The 20,424-nt window shown below is 34.4% G+C and overlaps 1 protein-coding gene across 3 annotated transcripts; it reads left to right on the forward strand.

Moving 5' to 3' along the window:
- The first annotated feature begins 17,599 nt into the window (after nt 1–17,599).
- Nucleotides 17,600–20,321, forward strand: LOC127075693 (pentatricopeptide repeat-containing protein At5g38730). Of its 3 annotated transcripts, none has more exons than XR_007786635.1 (3): nt 17,600–19,538; nt 19,974–20,093; nt 20,193–20,321. XR_007786635.1 is itself a non-coding variant. In XM_051017155.1 (2 exons), the coding sequence occupies exons 1-2, from the start codon at nt 17,824–17,826 to the stop codon at nt 19,990–19,992; spliced, it is 1,734 nt and encodes a 577-aa protein (XP_050873112.1). In that variant the 5' UTR covers nt 17,600–17,823; the 3' UTR covers nt 19,993–20,122. The 3 variants fall into 3 exon arrangements, 1 of the variants encoding a protein (XP_050873112.1); XR_007786636.1 differs by having other exon boundaries at nt 20,196–20,321; XM_051017155.1 differs by lacking the exon at nt 20,193–20,321 and having other exon boundaries at nt 19,974–20,122.
- Nucleotides 20,322–20,424: the final 103 nt, after the last annotated feature.

Here is a 20,424-nt window from a genome sequence, read left to right on the forward strand (position 1 = left end):
TCTCGTTCATTCAAGACGCTCTAGTGACCTTACTAGCTGAGACACCGGTACACCACCTCATCGCTAAGTCTTATGGCACAGGTGCCACAAAACTATATTTCCTCCCTCGCTGCATGGAATTACTTGTACTACTTGTTCCATACCAGTGGGTCACTCTTGTGCTACTAAAAGTTCAAACTCCTTCTGAATTCAGGTGGATTAATCTGGTAGAAACCTTTAAGATTTCCACTCATTTTACTACCATATGACTTGAACAGTGCACTACTATACACTTGTTGTATCACTTGAATCTCAACTCTTGCTACGACTTCAACCAAGCTCACCATTTGTCCATACTTCCAAAGTTCTTAGTCTAGTCCTACACACTAAGCACAAACACTATTAAAACTTCAAAGTCCTCGTAGTCGCTTAACCATGATCCTACCTACCACATACATAGAGTTAGGTTGATCATGCCCAATACTACATATCGTGACATTAAGAATCATGGTTGAAAAACACACATATAAGGCATGAAATGATTTACTTATGATGTTTCAAGGTTGGGTCGAGAATCGACCTACTCTGGTACCAATTGTAACACCCTGTATAATATACATCTAGAAAATAAATTATACAAAATATTAATTGATACTGATACAACACAAGTTCCTAAAGACATCGTTATATACATGTCCATAACATAAAATAAAATGTATGTAACATGGCATACAATAGTGCATAAATAAAAATGAAGATCTATGTACAATATCCACATTGCACATAATCCACAACAAAAGATCACGATAACAAAGTCTTCGAAACATCATCAAACAACTTCTTCTTACCTCTAACCTGCAAATAAACACCTGAAAAAACAATAATGATAGTGGAGTGAGATGAAAATCTCAATGAGTTCCCATATCCCATGGGTCCATTTGGATCTAAAGGGATCTCTCAACGATTCTTAACTCAAGTCTTTATCTTTCATTACTTGTGTGTCACTCACACAAGGTAACCAAGACATAAGCATCTAAGGGATATTTGCATTATATGGAAAAATATAAACTTGAGTTCAACAACTCAAAATAATCATTATTTGGAAGCTAAGAAGCATCGCTCCCCGACTGGACCTTCGTCTAGGGCAAGGCTCAGTTTATGAAAGCCAGGGAATCAAAACAAATTTCAAAGTCTAAGCACTCTCGCTTAGCGAGCCCTGGCGAGATGTCAAAGCGAGCTCTCTCTTAGCGAGGCTCCAGCGAGGACATGTAGAAATCCATTTCCTCTCAAAATCCACTGTCTTGCTTAGCAATGACAGAGTGAGCTCCAAGTGAGCCTTCGCTCAACGATACATCTCTCTCGCTTAGCTAGAATAATAATATAATTTTATCATGGAAACTGGTTTGCTCGCTTAGCAAGCGGTTCTATCGTACCTCGAAAAATGAGAACACAACCTAGTGAAGCGCAATCGCACGCTCGCAATGATAGACTGAACAGAGTCGCCATCAAACTTTATTTATTCCTTAAAAGGAAAGGGGAAATATAGATAAAACCCAAGAAAGAATGATAATGGTTATGGTCGTCGTAACCAAAATCAGGGTTCAGGAGTCGATTACGCAAGGGGAAGGTATTAGCACCCCTCACGTCCGCTGTACTCAACGGGAACCGTTAGGTTAGTTATGTGCATTAGTTTTAGCTTTAAATGTTAGGCTTCTCAAGTTATTATGAGGGAAAGAATAATATGATCAAAAGAAAAGAGAAGATGTTTTTGGATTTTGAAACGAAGGGGACTAAACCTAAGTTTTATTATTAATGGGTCTAACAAGATTTACAAATCATGCTCCTACGTATCTCTGGGTGCAATAGAGAACTCAAGGCTTACGTAGTTCTGGGTAGAAAAATATTTGTTTGTTGGTCAATTTTAGCGAAAGCTATATTGTATTAATCGACGAAAACATTGTTTTACCCAAAACAGATGAGGAGCGGACGTATACCACACATAGAATGAATTTACAAATCAACATTCGGAAAAACGTCACTTATCTCAACTCAACAATTGTGGCTGAAGCATTGCTTTACATCATCATAAGACAAGATGTCTTCCGTTTATGAAAAGGTTTTCTGATCAATCACACATCGGCGAGAAAAAAAGAGTTTGATAGGTTAGATGTATTCTTGGGCTTGAAGGACGAGTATTTATGACTTGCAATCTCTTACAACTTGGGTCTATAACTCGAGACTACGTCTGAACCTTTCGCCCAGGTAACCTTTTTCTTCCAATTTTATTGAGAAAAGAAGTTTGAATAATTACAAGTGTTTTGAAAAGAAGACGAATACATAGGGCTTACAAGCTCTTACAACTTGGGCCTAATATTCGGGATTACGACTCAATATTCCATCCAAGTAATCTTTTTCTTCAGATTCACTTACGAAAATGATTTAAAGTGATTTGAGAATAATTGAAATGCAGACAAGTAAATGTGAGCACGCAAAAAGAACAGAGCTCATTGTAAAAAGGCCTAAGAGTAAGCCACGAGACTAAATGTCAATCAAAACTAAGAGCAAACTGAATTTAGCTCTAAGCTAACTTAGAGTATATTAACGTAAGAACCACTCTATAAGAAACCGAGCAAAAATCTATGCGTTCAAGCGATTTTCGGAAGTTAAATTGGATTTTAACTCTAAAATTGCAACGCAATGAAAAGCAGCAACAACCAAAATATTATTATAGCAGTGTCATAATTTTTTACATCAACTCAAAATAATAATAAAAAAAAATCTAAATACAATACACACGCGTTATATGCAATGCTACAATATTGAAATAAAGATAAAATAAAATAACAATGTGAAAGCAAAATTAACACACACAATAAATATATATATATATATATATATATATATATATATATATATATATATATATATATATATATATATATATATATAAACCGAAAAACTAGATGGCATATGTATATATAAAACAAAACCAAAAGTTGGAAGTGTATATAACTTAACTAAAGAAACAAAAATTACCTATATATTCTAAACACAAGGCAAATAAATTGAGAGTATATCAAACCCAATAAAAAAAGTAAACTGACATTATATTTCATATATAAATCTCAGTATTAAAATTTGATATATATTCTAAACACAAGGCAATGATACATATATAATATAATGATTACAAACAAAGTAGTAAAAATATATAGATATATGAAAAAACAAAAAGAAACTGAAAGTATGTGTGTATTAAACTCATGACAGTAAAAATATGTATAATATGAAAAATATGAAACAAAATGCAAGGAAAAGGACAAATTAAGGTTGGGTGACTGTTAGTGAGGGAGAAGGAGAGGAATTTGTCAAGGGTTTGGTGAGACGTGTTTCGACGGAGGGAGTTTTGAGGGAATAGTGGCTGAGATGCTTTTTGTGGTGTTTTGAAATTGAGAGATAGACACTTCAATTAATAGTGCCGCCAACATTGGTTGGTGTAGATTTTAGCTCCCATCATCCATTAGTTAAAGAATAATTTTATAGTAACATTGTAGGGTTTTCTAAAATTCCACAAAAGCCCTTGTGGTGTTATTTAGTGTAAAAATAGTTAGAAATAAATTAAATTAAATTAAATTAAATTTATCTAACTATTTAAAATTAAATCGAAACCAAAACATAGAAAATTCTATCTATTTATTTTGAATATATTGACAAAAATAAAAATAAAAAGACTCAAAATGAATAAAAATTGAGCGTAAAAATACTCAAAAAATTAAAATGAATGCACCAAAATGATTGGCGCGAAGTAAACTTATTGGAAAAATACAGCGTTTCTTTTAGTTTTGAAATAAATTTTGACCGGTTAAACAAGCTCGAGTTGATCAAAAAGTGGCTGAAAAATTAGCTGAAAAATAAATCGAGCATACTAGATTAAACTACGCGAAACATAGATTAATAAAGCTGATGTATGGAAGTTTGATTTTAAAAAATTTCATCCACTGATTTGACGCACATTCGTCGATTAATTCAACCGGTTTGCCTATAGATCCGAAAAAATTATTTCGATTGATATTCTATGCACTATATGGTATGGAATGCATGATATGCTATGTAGAGATGCAATATCTATGATGAATGTATTGAATCGGCGATTCAAGGTCAAAATTGGGTGTGACAGTTGCCCCTATTTAAGTATCTTCAACTAGAGAATATGAAGCAGGACACTCTTCATATGATCATAGTGGGAGATAGTTAAATACTAAGAAGACCCGAATTTTGATCCTGAAATGTAAATGATATGATAGAATGGGAGATGTTATGAATGTATGAATGACTCTTTTTTGTTTTTGGCTTGCTAGGGATATAATCAGACATAAGATAAAACCTAGCATGATGTTTTATGATGAATGCAGAATGAAACAAATATCTGTGAGGAATGATGGAGATATGTGATAAAGGTGGCCCATACGAAACAAAAATGAAGGTGAAAACTTGTTGGGGATAACAATTCTACTGTAGGAAAGACAACTGGGGAATATGCAAAGAGATTTTAACAACAGGTTCGTACATGACTTGATAAGCACCCGAATATTCAAAGAATTTTCAACAACAGGTTCAAACATGCCCTGACAACACCAGAATATTCAAAGAATGCTCAATTCACAAGTTCAAACATGACTGGGCAGCATTAGGGAATATACAAAGAATGTTTGAACAACAAGTTCAGACATTAACCTGATGATAATTTGAATATCAAGGAAAGTTTAGTCATCATGTTCATACATGACCTAACAACACTGGAAAAAAATCAAAGAATTCTATTAGTGGGTTCATACATGACCTGACAATACTGGAAAATATACAAAGAAAGTTCCATCAACAGGCTCATACATGACCTGACAACATTGGAAAATTCAAAGCGTTTCAACAACAGGTTCAGACATGACCTGACAATGCTAGAAAATCAAGGAATTCCATCAATAGGTTCATACATGACCTGACCATTGGAATACTCAAAGAGTTTCAATAACAGGTTCAAACATGACCTGACAGTGCTGGGGGATATAAAAAGGTTCCATTAAAAGGTTCAAACATGAGTTGACAATACTGGAAAAATATACAAAGAAAGTTCCATCAACATGCTCATACATGACCTGACAGCATTGGAAATTTCAAAGTATTTCAATAACAGATTCAGACATGACCTGACAATACTAGAAAATCAAGGAAAATTTCAACAACAGGTTCGTACACGACCTCAACATTTGGATATTCAAAGAAAGTTTTACCCACTGGTTCAGACATGACCTGGCAATACTAGAGAAATCAAAGGGGGTTTTATCAATAGGTTCATGTATGACCCGACGACACTGGAAAATTCAAAGAAAGTATATCCACAGGTTCATGCATGACTTGACAATTATAGAGGTTTCAAAGAGATTTTATTAACAGGCTCGAATATGACCTGACAACACTAGAAAACCCAAAGAAAACTTCAACAACGGGTTCAAACATGACCTAACAATATTGGAAAACATACAAAGCAAGTTTCATCAACAAGTTCATACATGACTTGACACTTTAGAATACATCTAACAGTTCTGGAGATTTCTCACAAGAGATTCATCCGATCAAAGATTTTGGAGATTCCTAACAGAGAATTTATGCAAAACAAAGATAAACGTGAGTCTTCTTATAAGTAAATCATCCACGCAAAAGGCTACGATGATTCTTTACAAAGAAATCAAACAAAACCAACATCATTGGAGTTTTCTAATACGAAAAACCTCCAAGCTTCTGGGAATTCCTCAAGATGACGAGTCATACATGACTTTCACGCAGGAAATAAAGGGTAATCAAACTCTCTGTATGGGCCAACAACAATTGGACTTTGACCATAAGCAATGGATTACAACCAACTTTTATCGGATTTTGCCAACAATAATTGGACTTGTTCGAAGGTATTAGTAAAAAAATACCGATTATAGCGGAGTTTTCCAGTAACAATTGGACTTGAAATGATGTTGGCGACAACCAAACTTCAGATACCAATTACGATTGTATTTACAAACTGAGTGACAATGATGTCAATGACAATTGGGTTTAAAATGAGTTCTAGTAACAACTGAGCTTGGAATAATGCTAGTGACAACTGGATTTTAGGAGACACCAATGAGCCTTAAAATAATGCCAGGGTATGAGGTAGAGGTTCTAGAAGTTCGTCAGAACAAAAATGACATGTCCAGAAATTCATCGGAGAGTAAAAGAAACGAATTTTGGAAATATATCAGAATTACAAGTGATATTCTGGAAATACATCATAATACATACATACATATTTGAGAATACATCAATTAGGTGTGGAAATATTTGGAAATACATCAGACAAGTTATGGAAATACATCAATAAACAAAGGAGTAATCCGAAAATTCATCGGATGATAAAAAAGGAAATGAACCTCATGGACAATTTTTTTGGTAGGTGCCAACTGAGTTGGACTTGAAAATGATTGCGAAAACCGGATGATGGTTTAAGGGCACCAAAAAACTAGAATTAGAGGTTAAAGGATATAGGGTCAACAACAAGACCTGGGTCAATGCAAAATGAGCGCAAAGTACATTTCGGCTATGCATGATTTGAATTTGTTTTTATGCATGATATATGAATGACCATGATATGAAAATGATGACACTTGAGTGGACTGGGAGTTTACAAAGGCTTTTTATGGAGGTCATGATTCCTCAACACCGAGAACTCAACCAAACATTTTGTGATAGATGTTATCAAAGGAGAATTCTATCAAGTTTAACAGCCACAACTTAGCCAATGGGATCCTTTTTGAGGATTAATGAAACCTGCTAGCATAATTTTCAGGCACTCGTTTTAAACTCAATAGTTGTTGACGTATGGCAAAAATTGTTTGAGCAATTTGAAAGCATGAAGGGGGGTCTGCCCCCTCTGTGGCTCATCTTACCTCAGTCTGTTGGGTCTTTGAAAATGTTCACCTTAAAAGTGAGTTTGAAACAGCTTGACATGAGACGATCTTGAGATGGCTAGCCCTAATGTTTAAATACTGTATTGATCTGACCCTGATTAACCAAAACCTGGAATGGTAGATTTCTGATTGACTATCTTTGGATAGTTGGACTCAATGAGCTTCTGAGGTGGCTTACCCCAATTTGAGTCTAGAAGCAAATTACTCTTGGCTGACTGAACCTTGGGGTGATTGGCTCGGATTGACTGATACTCAAAGTGATTTTCCCCTGACTGAACTTCTTTCACTTTATCAAGTTCTTCAATTGTATATTGTTGGAATTTCTTTGATGCTAAATGCTGACTCGCAAGTAAGATTATTCATTCAAAAATGGTAATTTTAATGCAGTGCTTATGCAAAAATTTGAAATTAAAATTGATTGATATAAACAGGTGAAATATAGTGAAGGGTCACTGATAAGAACACAATGGTGATCCAGTCATTCACAGTATGCAAGTTGGTGCCATCAAATGATTAACAAAAATCGTTTGGAGTCAGATTAGCACAACCTTGTAATATACTTTCAGAATAAACTCTGCCTCAATTAGGTCTTTTAAGGGTTGTAATGTGGCATGGTTCACATTTTTTTTAAACAAAGGGATATAAGGCTCAAATTTAATTTTAACCCACCCCTTCTTCTTGATGATATTCAATTCTTACATTCGGTTAATTTGATACGCGCATTCGACTTCCAAGAGGATTCAAGACAATTTTTTTTGAAATGGAAGTCACCTTATTTTTCTTTGTTTTGTTGAGGATTTGAGGACCTCTTTTTTTTATTTTCTTTATCCCTAATTTTTCCTGGACCGCTTCTTTGAATTTTTCGGTCCATCGGGATGCCCTAACTTTTTCCTAAGTCATTTTGTGGTTTGACTTAGCAGACTTTTTTCTCTTTTTTTTAAAGGTGTTAACTTCCACATTATTGGTGGATGAGGATCAACCAACACTAATTTTAGCTTTTCTCAGCTTCTTCGACACTTCAACATGTGCGTGAAGGATAACATGTGGTTGAACCTAATTGGAGGGTGTACAAATGGACGAATTCTTTTGAAAGATCGAATACACGGTCAAACTATCTGAACATAACTACCCTGCCCCAGGTTAAGATTAAAGGTTTTAGATCTGAAAGAAACACCAACTTCTAGGCTCAAAGTGGTTGACTAGGGATTAACTCCTTATCTCTTTAGTGTTTGGGTATTTGAAACAGTGCCTTACATCATTGGCAAGGTTTTCTTCAAAAGCATACCACAACAATTTCAGGTGTTTCATTTTCATCATCCTCCTTCCAATCTTTGTTAACACAACGGTTTGATAAACAAAAGTGAATGAGAGAAGTATTTTTGTTTTTAACATAAATGAAAAACGAGTGAATACGAATGAATTAATTCAAAAGATGCATAAACATTTCATTAATCTTACCAATTTAAAGAAAACAACAATGCTTAAAAGCAATTAACAATCAACATGTAAGGAAACTACAAAAGAAATGCTGAAACAGCCAAATGATTGCCAACTTTAGGGAATTGACTTCTTCAAACTTGATCCACTAACTTCAGGGGACACCCTTTGAGATCTCCGCACTTATCTGGGCGATAGGTTAACGTTCACCACCAAGCTTCTTTATTGAAAGGCTATGCACCTGTTGTCAATCAATTGTTGTACATTGGCTTTGAAAGCATTGCAGTCTTCAGTTGAATGCCCTTCTGATCCGGCATGATATCCACATTGCACATTTAAGTCATACCTAGGTGGGTAAGGTTGTGGAACCAGATTAAGAGACTTGGGAACCACCAACGAGTTTTGGATCAGAGGTTGTAGAAGTTGGCTATATGTCATGAGGATTGGATGACGATGAGTATTTATTATTTCCAAGTTATTTCGAGGCCTAGGCTGATTTCGATGTTGATTTTGATATCTCGTGCCTTGGGCTCGTTGATTGGGAGGAGGAGCAAACCATTATTGTTGGTAATGAAGACCAAAAGGTAGTGGTTGCTGGTATGGCACTTTGGGCATTGCTAACTTCTCATTTTCATCCACTTGAAGGTTGGGATCAACAATATTTTTGACATTGGCATGACGATCTTCAAATTCTTTTCCTTCAATCTCATCGTTAGACACAACCCTCTTGGATCCACTACTCTTTTCTCCTTTGCTTCTGTTGGCATGGGTCGTGACATTAGAAATCCAAGACGATATTTGAATGCTCTTACCGGTAAACGATGATATCTCATTATCCACATCACTGACCTCTTCCTTGTGGTATAAAACCTTGAGGGGTTTCAGGGGTCATTTGTCTTTCTCATTACTTGGCCCAGAAATCAAGATATATATACCTGAGCCTTCCTCCTTAAGTGTTGATGACCTTATGTCAATCAATCTTTGCAGCTTGAACTTAAGACTCTTGCATTCCCCGATGGAGTGCCCCATTGTCCCAGTATGGTACCCGCACTTGACCTTCAGGTGATCTTCTTCAAAAACTAAGCTCTTTTTGTTAATCAGTTCTCGTACCAAGGCTTTTAGCGCTAAGAAAGAATCTAGGTCATGTCCCACTACCCCTTTATCGAATTCACATGTTGCATTTAGATTGTACCATGGCAGGTATGGTGATGTAGGTGTGAGAGCTCGAGGGGTCACCAAAGCATTATGGATCAACTGCAGGTAGAGCTTTCTATATGGCACCAGAATTGGGTCATTGGGATCTTTGTTCCCCTTATTCTGATTATGATTTTTGTTTCGAACCTGACTTCGATGATTTTGAGGAGGAATAGCAGAGGATGTTGATGATGACATCCTGAGGGAGGGCCATATGCCGGTAGATGAGGAGTTGCCACATAGAATTCCCCTTGACTTGGGGGAATACCATATGGATGTGGAGCAGTATCTCCCTTTGTTGCAGCAATAGGTATGGGATGACCCTCTTTTCTCAATAAGGCTTGTAGGGTTTCCACGACCCATCTTATTTGGATCTTCAAAAGATTGAGTTCCTCCTTCAATGCTTCTTGACTTTTCCTTAGCTCGTCCATCATCTCCTGAGACATGGTTCTTTGTTCTAAACGCGTGTTAGAAATCACTTTGTTGATCATAGACAAAGGATGGATGAGTTTTTTGTGTTTTGTCTGGAAAATGACATGCATTCTGATGAGATGCAAATGCAATGGAATGTGAATGAATGCAATGTAAGCCATGTATATGTTTTTTTTCAATACACAGGTTCAAAAGTCTGAGATACTGATGAATCTGATTACTTTATATGGAACATGGTTCTCACCAGGTAAGGTCTAGGGTTTAAAAAAAGGTTCTTAGAGTCATGGATCCATTAGACTGTTTGCTGCCTGCGGCAACTTACTTGTCGGGCATCAACTTCATCCAAAGAATCTACTCTAAGTGAGGTTCTCGCATTGATCCAATGAGAAATTCATCTCGCAGACCCACACTACACACACCATCTTTCCTAGTTGGCCAAAGGATTAAAGTTCTACAAATGGTCCTCGGAGTCATGGATCCTAAAGAAAATATCGAAGCTTAGGGCAACTTACTTGCCGGGCGACAACATCCTCCAAAGGATCTACTCTTAAGTAAGGTTCTCGCACTGACCCAACGAGAAATTCATCTCGCAGACCCGCACTACTCAACCTCGTCCCATCTTATATTTTTACCCGAGACTCGGGTAAAAAGTCTTTTCCACAAGGTTTGCAATCAGAGTATCCAAGTACCAAAGCATAATGGAACCGATACAACAAATTTATATCAATATGAGAATAAAGTTGCAAAAGTAATAAAGAAAAGACACACAAGTAAACAAAAAAAAAAGAACACAAACAACCTAACTAGGCTTGACTCACTTAGGGAAACATGTTATCCCCACGAGAGTCGCCATCTGTCGTACCTCGAAAAATGAGAACACGACCTAGTGAAGCGCAATCGCACGCTCGCAATGATGGACTGAAAAAAGTCGCCACCGAAATTTATTTATTCCTTAAAAGGAAAGGGGAAATACCGATAAAACCCAAGAAAGAACGACAATGATTATGGTCGTCGTTACCAAATCAGGGTTCGGGAGTCGATTATGCAAGGGGAAGGTATTAGCACCCCTCACGTTCGTTGTACTCAATGGGAACCGTTAGGTTAGTTATGCGCGTTAGTGTTAGCTTTAAATGTTAGACTTCTCAACTTATTATGAGGAAAAGAATAATATGATCAAAAGAAAAGCGAAGATGTTTTTGGATTTTGAAACGAAGGGGACTAAACCTAAGTTTTATTATTAATGGGCTTGGCAAGATTTACAAATCCTGCTCCTACGTATCTCCGGGTGCAATAGAGAACTCAAGGCTTATGTAGTTCTGGGTAGAAAAATATTTGTTTGTTGGTCGATTTTAGTGAAAGCTATATTGTATTAATCGACGAAAACATTGTTTTACCCAAAACAGATGAGGAGCGGACATATACCACACATCGAATGGATTTACAAATCATCATTCGGAAAAACATCACTTATCTCAACTCAACAATTGTGGCCGAAGCATTGCTTTACATCATTATAAGACAAGATGTCTTTCGTTTATGAAAAGGTTTTATGATCAATTGTACATCAGCGAGAAAAAAAAAGTTTGATTGGTTAGATGTATTTTTGGGCTTGAAGGACGGGTATTTATGACTTGGAAGCTCTTACAACTTGGGTATAATACTCGAGACTACGTCTGGACCTTTCACCCAGGTAATCTTTTTCTTCCAATTTTATTGAGAAAAGAAGTTTGAATAATTGCGAGTGTTTTGAAAAGAAGACGAATACATAGGGCTTACAAGCTCTTACAACTTGGGCCTAATATTCAGGATTACGACTGGATATTCTATCCAGGTAATCTTTTTCTTCAGATTCACTTATGAAAATGATTTGAAGTGATTTGAGATTAATTGAAATGTAGACAAGTAAATGTGAGCACGCAAATAGAATATAGCTCATTGTAAGAAGGCCTAAGAGTAAACCACGAGACTAAATGTCAACCAAAACCGAGAGCAAAGTGAATTTAGCTCTAAGCTAACTTAGAGTGTATTAACGTAAGAACCACTCTATAAGAAGCCAAGCAAAAATCTATGCGTTCAAGCGATTTTCGGAAGTTAAATTAGATTTTAACTCTAAAATTGCAACACAATGAAAAGCAGCAACAACCAAAATATTATTATAGCAGTGTTATAATTTTTTTATATCAACTCAAAATAATAAAAATAATAAAAATCTAAACACAATACACACGCGTTATATGCAATGCTACAATATCGAAATAAAGATAAAAATAAAATAAAAATGTGAAGGCAAAATAAACACACAATATATATATATATATATATATATATATATATATATATATATATATATATATATATATATATATATATATATATATATATATAATATATATATATATATATATATATATATATATATATATATATATATATATATATATATATATATATATATATATATATATATATATATATATATATATAATATATATATATATATATATATATATATATATATATATATACCGAAAAACTAGATGGCATATGTATATATAAAACAAAACCAAAAATTGGAAGTGTATATAACTTAACTAAAGAAACAAAAATTATCTATATATTCTAAACACAAGGCAAATAAATTGATAGTATATAAAACCCAATAAAAAAAAGTAAACTGACATTATATTTCATATATAAATCTCAATATTAAAATTTGATATATATTCTAAATAGAAGGTAATGGTACATATATAATATAATGATTGCAAACAAAGTAGTAAATATATTGATATATGAAAAAACAAAAAAAATTGAAAGTATGTGTGTATTAAATTCATGATAGTAAAAATATGTATAATATGGAAAATATGAAACAAAATGCAAGAAAAAGTACAAATTAAGGTTGGGTGACTGTTAGTGAGGGAGAAGGAGAGGAATTTGTCAAGGGTTTGGTGAGATGTGTTTCGACGGAAGGAGTTTTGAGGGAACAATGACTGAGATGCTTTTTGTGGTGTTTTGAAATTGAGAGATAGACACTTCAATGAATAGTGCCGCCAACATTGGTTGGTGTAGATTTTAGATCCTTCATCCATTAGTTAATGAATGATTTTCTAGGAACATTGTAGGGTTTTCTAAAATTCCATAAAAGCCCTTGTGGTGTTATTTAGTGTAAAAATAGTTAGAAATAAATTAAATCAAATTAAATTAAATTTATCTAACTACTCAAAATTAAATCGAAACCAAAACATAGAAAATTCTATTTATTTATTTTGAATATATTGACAAAAAAATAAAAATAAAAAGACTCAAAATGAATAAAAATTAGGCGTAAAAATACTCGAAAAATTAAAATGAATGCACCAAAATGATTGACGCGAAATAAACTTATTGAAAAAATACAACGTTTCTTTTAATTTTGAAATAAATTTTGACTGGTTAAACAAGCTCGAGGTGATAAAAAAGTGGCCGAAAAATTAACTGAAAAATAAATCGAGCATACTAGATTAAACTACGCGAAACATAGATTAATAAAGCTGATGTCTGGAAGCTTGATTTTAAAATTTTTCGTCCACTGATTTGACGCACATCTGTCGATTAATTCAACCGGTTTGGCTGTAGATCCGAAAAAATTATTTTGACTGATAATCTAGGCACTATGCGATATGGAATGTATTGTTGGTGTAAGCCCTAGAGGCCGATACTTTTGGTACTTGTATCGAATTATAAAAGGCTTTTTCTTTATTACGTTTGTTTAATAAAGTCCCTAAAATAGTTAGTCCGTTTGATGTATCAAGTGTGAATTGATCATGAGATCACATTAAACATAAGGACACTATTCTTAAAGTATCCGTAGTCGAGGTTTATGGTGAAGTGGGATAACACTAAATCATTAAGACTATTATGTAGATAGACTGATGATCACATCTCATGGATCATGGATAATGAGTTATCAAGTCTTAAACATAGGTATGAATATTAAGAGTAATATTTATACCGGATTGACCCGCTATCAGAATACTATATAGAAAGTTATGCAAAGTGTCATAAGTTATTCTCATGGTGATAATGGTGTATACCACTCTTCGACCTGAAACCACTATGGACCCTGGATGTAGAGTCGAGTGCTTTATTGCTAATCAAACATTGTCAGTAACTGGATAACCATAAAGACAGTTGATGGGTACTCCACGAAGCATGCTGAGGGACATGAGTGACCTAGATGGAATTTACCCATCCTGCATAACAGGATAAATGTCTATGGGCTCAATATTGAACTGGACAAGGATGACACAGTCTATGCCTTGTGTTCAATATAGACATAAGGGCAAAAGGGTAATTCTACACATAAGTATTATCACAGAAGAAATTGTCAGATCACATGACATTTTCGTGTCTTGGGTAGCAATGATGTGTTGCTAGATACCGTTCACTGTTTATTATGTTAAATACGTGATTTAATATAATTGCCAACGTCGCGAAAACCTACAGGGTCACACACAAAGGACGGATTGATGAGAGATAGAGTAACTAAGGAACACCGTAAGGTACGACGCCCTTAAGTGAATTGTAGAACATCGTAAGGTACGGTGTACTTAAGTAGAATACGAAATATGGTAAGGTACCATGGGCTTAAGTGATTTTGGGCATATTATAAGATATGGGCCAAAATACACTTAAGTGGTCTTTTTAGCTTGAAGCCCACACAAGTGGTTCTATAAATAGAACCCTTGTGTAGAAGCATTCATTGCGGTTGCATTATTTTCGTTCTCTCTCTCTCTCTCTCTCTCTCTCTCTCACTCAAAGCCTTCATTCGTACCAGCTAGCACTGAGATTGAAGGAATCCGTTTGTGTGGACTGAGTAGAGACGTTGTCATTGTTCAACGTTCGTGATCACTCCGTGGATCTGCATCAAAGGTTTTGATCGTCACAAGAGATCTGCACCAAAGGTTTCAATCGTCACAAGAGGTAAATATTCTATCACTGATCATGACCATTCGTAAGGATCTCTAAAGGATTTTTTTTTTAATTTCTGCTGCGTTTTGGACCGCAATTCTCCCTCATGTATGATATGCTATGTAGAGATGCAATAGCTATGATGAATGTATTGAATCAGCGATTCAGGGTTAAATTTGGGTGTGACAGGTTCCTTTGCTTAGAGAAACCTGTAGAATTCAAACAATGGGAAAACACGGCAGGAAGGGAACAAGTCTAATTTATTTTTCACATGTATCATCACAGTACACGTCAATATATCATATTTTAACACAAACATATATGTAACAACAAGATTAACATGCATCAAGATCAATTTCACACACAAACATGTTACAACACAAAACCTATTTTCCAAATCATGTAATTTTCCCACCAAAGCTAAATCTACCTAGAAACTTACCTCAGTCCAAGAAGATGATGAATAAATTGAGATGAAGTTGGTGATGATGATGTTAATGATCCCACCTCACACATAAATATGTTATCACACAAAAACTTATTCTTTCTCTCTTTTCCTTTCTTTCCTCTTTTTCTTCTCTTCTCTTTCTATTCTTTCCCTCTTACCAACAAAGAGATAAATATATAACATATGATATAATAGTGAGGAGAAAAAAATCTTAAAATATATTTTTGGTATTCTAGAGAGCAATTGACATATTATTAATGTTACCAAAATGTTTCTCCTTTTACAAATTAATGAAGATCAACCTTACTGGGTAAGAATTTAGCTCATATGAACTCACTAATTACTTTATTTGTCCTAACTAACAACAACTGACAACTAATAGAGCATTGAGGAATTCAACATAACCCAACTGACAACAACTGACAACTAATAGAGTACTTAAGAGGATATGAGATATTACAGACACTGTCTCACACTTTCACCTCTAAATTAGAAACAATTTTCCTTTTGTTGAATTTATATTCCATATACTATGTGTTACTTCTACTTAGACATAAATCATGCATTTCTAAAGCTGATATCCATGTCTACAACCTCTAATTTAAATCCTCATTTGACTCTCCATGTAGGACTATATCATCTACAAAAAAAACACGCATCTCAAGGTTATTTGTATTTTTAAGGTTTAATACCCTTTTTAGCCCTATATCTTAACCTCATGATTCATTTTCGTCCCTTAACTTAAAAAAGACCAATATTGGTCCCTTAACTCTTTAAAACGCACCATATCAGTCTTTTTCGTCAAATAAACAACAAATTTAGCGACCCATATTTTAATTTTTTCTTCGCTTATTAGACGAAAAGGACTAACATAATATGTTTTGAAGAGTTAATTGACAAATATCCACATTTTTTAAGTTAAGAGACTCAAATGAACCCCCAAAATTAAGATACATGACTAAAAAGGATACCAAACCTATTTTTAACTAAAAAATCTTTCAAAATTCAATCCACTCCAAAATTTATTAAAATACGTAAAATTTTAAAACTTTTAATAAGTAGTGAGAAATCTCAATTAAATATCAACCAAACTTATTATCATAGAAAAAAAATCATGATTATCTAAATTTAATACGACCAAATTTATTTAATTTTTATAAAAGTTTTAATTAAATAATACAATTTTTCTATCATAAAAAAGTTTTTTTTTAAATCTCAATGATACTCCTCTTTAACCATTCATAGATGTAGTTTTATTAGCCAGCTTGGGTCACAAAAGGGTTATGTTGTGCTAACCCTGTCCGATAGAATATTAGTGATCGTAGTAGGGGTGCTCAAAATCAAATTGGACCAATAAAAAATCGTAAACTAAACTAAACCAAATCAAAATTGCAAAAATTGCAATTGGTTCGGATGTCTTTGGGCCATTTTTTAAACAAAATTCTGCAGTTCGGTCTGGTATACAGTTTGTATTTTGCAAACAAAATTAAACTGAATCATGTTACAACTTATCACACATTCAACCAAAAACTCAAACCTATTATATCTTAGTTTTACAATTACGAACAATTTTCTCTTACTCACACTTAGGTTTTCTGTTTTAGCCTTCTCAAATCTCTCGTAATGGTATCATACATTTTTCTCATCTTCTTTTCCATGTATATCTCGCATCTTCTACTCTAATCTCTCATCTTAATGTTATTTTTTTTCATCTTCTCATTTGTATGCTATTGTTGTCTCTTTCAATTACGTTTTTATTGTACATTTTTTCTCTAACCTCACATCTTTTATGTTCTTTGTTTTTCATCTTCTCTAATCTCATCTTTCCTTTATTTTTATTTTTAATTTTATTATAATATTTTTGATATTGTTTTATGCTACTATTTTATGTTTCTTATTACAATTTTATCTAATCTAATTTTTGTATATTAAATGAGAAATTATTGTTCAAATATGATGAATTTTAAAATTATTTGATAATGCATGATTGATTAAACATAAAATTATGTTGTTCTCCATTACTCACTAAAAATATTGTAAAAAATCAAATTAACCAAACCATCTCAAACTATATTGGTTTGATTTGGTTTTATTTCTAAAACCAAACGAACCAAAACAAATCATACGCTTTTTTATCTTGTAGTTTGATTGATTTTAGTGTTAAATCGGTCAAAACCGCACCGCTAACACTTCGGGATAGTAGTGAACTTAATAATCATGTAAACCGGGTTTGGTTCATTGCAACCCGCTCAACCATTCAACTAAACGGTTCATGTTTCGTTGAACCGGAAGTAACCCATTCAGAGGAAGGTTCATGGAGTTCGATTCCATAGCTGATGGAGAAACTCATAATCACTTTATCGATATCAAATCACAGTGAGAGACATGGTTTTGGTTGATAGTGTCTGTGCAATTGTTGTAAAGGGTCATTGGAACAATCTCTTAAAACCCAAAATCGCTTCTACTCTCACTTCCACCACCATTCACCAATGTATCTTGCACCTCACACAACACCGTTACGAACCTTTTTTCATCTTCTCATTCTTCAAATGGCTTCATTCCATCCCACACTACACTCATTCCTTACAATCTTCATGGTCCATGCTTCACATACTCACCAAACACAGACATTTCAAAACTGCACACCAGGTGCTTGATAAAATTGCGCAAAGGGAAATACTTTCATCGCCTTCAGTTTTGACCTCTTTGGTCAGGATTCATGATGACCCTGAAGTTAATTCACATGTTTTGAGTTGGATTGTGATACATTATGCGAAATCGAAGATGACCCATGATGCGGTTCAGGTTTTTGAGCAGATGAGTTTGTGTAATTTAAAGCCTCATTTGCATGCTTGTACTGTGCTTTTGAACTCCTTGTTGAAAAATGGTGTTACTAATATGGTGTGGAAGGCTTATAAGAGAATGGTTCAAGACGGGGTTGTTCCTAATATCTATATTTATAATTGTTTAATTCACGCTTGTTTGAAATCGAGAGATGCGGAGAGGGCGGAAATTATACTGAATGAGATGGAAGGAAAGTGTGTGGTTCCTGATATTTTCACATACAATACTTTGATAGCTTTGTATTGCAAAAAAGGGATGCACTATGAGGCTTTGTCGGTGCAGGATAAAATGGAAAGAGAGGGGATAAATCTTGATATTGTTAGTTACAATTCTCTTATTTATGGATTTTGCAAAGAAGGTAAGATGAGGGAAGCTATGAGGATGTTCGGTGAAATCAAAATTGCCACTCCCAATCTTGTAACATATACTACATTGATTGATGGTTATTGTAAAACAAATGAACTGGAGAAAGCTCTGAGATTGCGTGAGATGATGGAGGCTAAGGGATTGTACCCCGGTGTTGTTACTTATAATTCGATTCTGCGCAAGCTGTGTTCTGATGGCAGGATAAGGGATGCGAACAAACTCTTGAATGAGATGAGTGAAAAAAAAATTCAAGCTGATAATATCACGTGCAACACACTGATTAATGCATATTGCAAGATAGGAGATTTGAGTTCTGCTTTGAAAGTTAAAAATAAGATGTTAGAAGCTGGACTGAAGCCTGATCCCTTTACATATAAAGCACTGATTTACGGGTTCTGTAAAACGAGCGAGCTTGAAAGTGCCAAAGAACTATTGTTTGGCATGCTTGATGCTGGATTTTCTCCAAGTTATTGCACTTACTCATGGATTGTAGATGGCTATTGTAAGAAAAACAATACAGATGCAGTTCTAGCACTGCCGGATGAGTTTCTGAGTAAAGGTATTTGTCTTGATGTTTCTGTTTACAGGGCATTGATAAGAAGGTTAAGCAAGATAGAAAGGATTGAATGTGCTGAAAAGTTGTTAGTTCATATGGAAGGGAAGGGTATTTCAGGCGATAGTGTTATCTACACTAGTGTTGCTTTTGCTTACTGGAAATCAGGGGACACAAATGCTGCCTCAAATGTGTTAGAAGAAATGGCTAGGAGGAGGTTGATGATCACTGCCAAAATCTATAGATGCTTTAGTGCTCCTGATGCTAGTGAAAACAAAGTTTCACAGATGTTCTGGGATCATGTGGTGGAAAGGGGTCTGATGTCAAGAAATACAATGTATAAAATAAAACAAATGCTGATATGATATGATGATAATCTTGCTTATTCAATGGAAGATTTTTCATGTAATTGTATGCAATGTATTGCTTCTGGTTATCAGAGAGGTCTTCATATTTTTGCTTCTCATCAGAGTTTGATAAATCAAATATTTATTTTAAATTAGGGAAAGGCACATAAACCATTCCAAAGTCCTTTATCTTAATTGTTTTCGTTTGTTATTTATTTTAAATTAGGGAAAGGCACATAAACCATTCCAAAGTCCTTTATCTTAATTGTTTTCGGTTGTTATTTATTTTTTATAACGATTACAATAATGTGGTTTTTTCGCTTCATTTTGTTATGTTAAGAAATGTTAAGATGACAAAAATAATTATTTTCTACGTGGATTAATGATGTCTTTCCCATTTAGTTTTTGATTTCCTCCCAATTCAGGAACCCTAAAAACCAGTAAAAGAAAGTGGGAGCTGAAAATGGAGAAATCCTGTTATATTGTGGGTTTAGATTGGGTGCTGCAAATGGAGAAGTCGTGTTATAGTGTGGTAACTCAACCAGGTAAGAGTGAAGAAACAATGTAAACTGGGTTTTGGGTTATTGCAAAGCTACCAATGTTTCAACTAAATCGCTTGTGTTTCATTTATTGATTGGAACCAGAAGATATTAGAAGAACGAGATGGAGGGTCATGGTCACATGGAGTCTGATTTCACAACTGAGGGAAAGCTCTGCCATATGCCATCGTTGCCAATTTTAAAATAATGACACCTTCATCCACATGCAGAAAGGTATTCGATTTTGTTTTCTTTAAATGCAGTTGTATTCTCCATGTGGAAGTTACTGAACTCATATATTCATGTTGAATGAGAGAAAATGAGATATACATATGTT

The sequence above is a fragment of the Lathyrus oleraceus genome, chromosome 4, assembly GCF_024323335.1.
Source record: "Lathyrus oleraceus cultivar Zhongwan6 chromosome 4, CAAS_Psat_ZW6_1.0, whole genome shotgun sequence".
Lineage (NCBI taxonomy): Eukaryota > Viridiplantae > Streptophyta > Magnoliopsida > Fabales > Fabaceae > Lathyrus > Lathyrus oleraceus.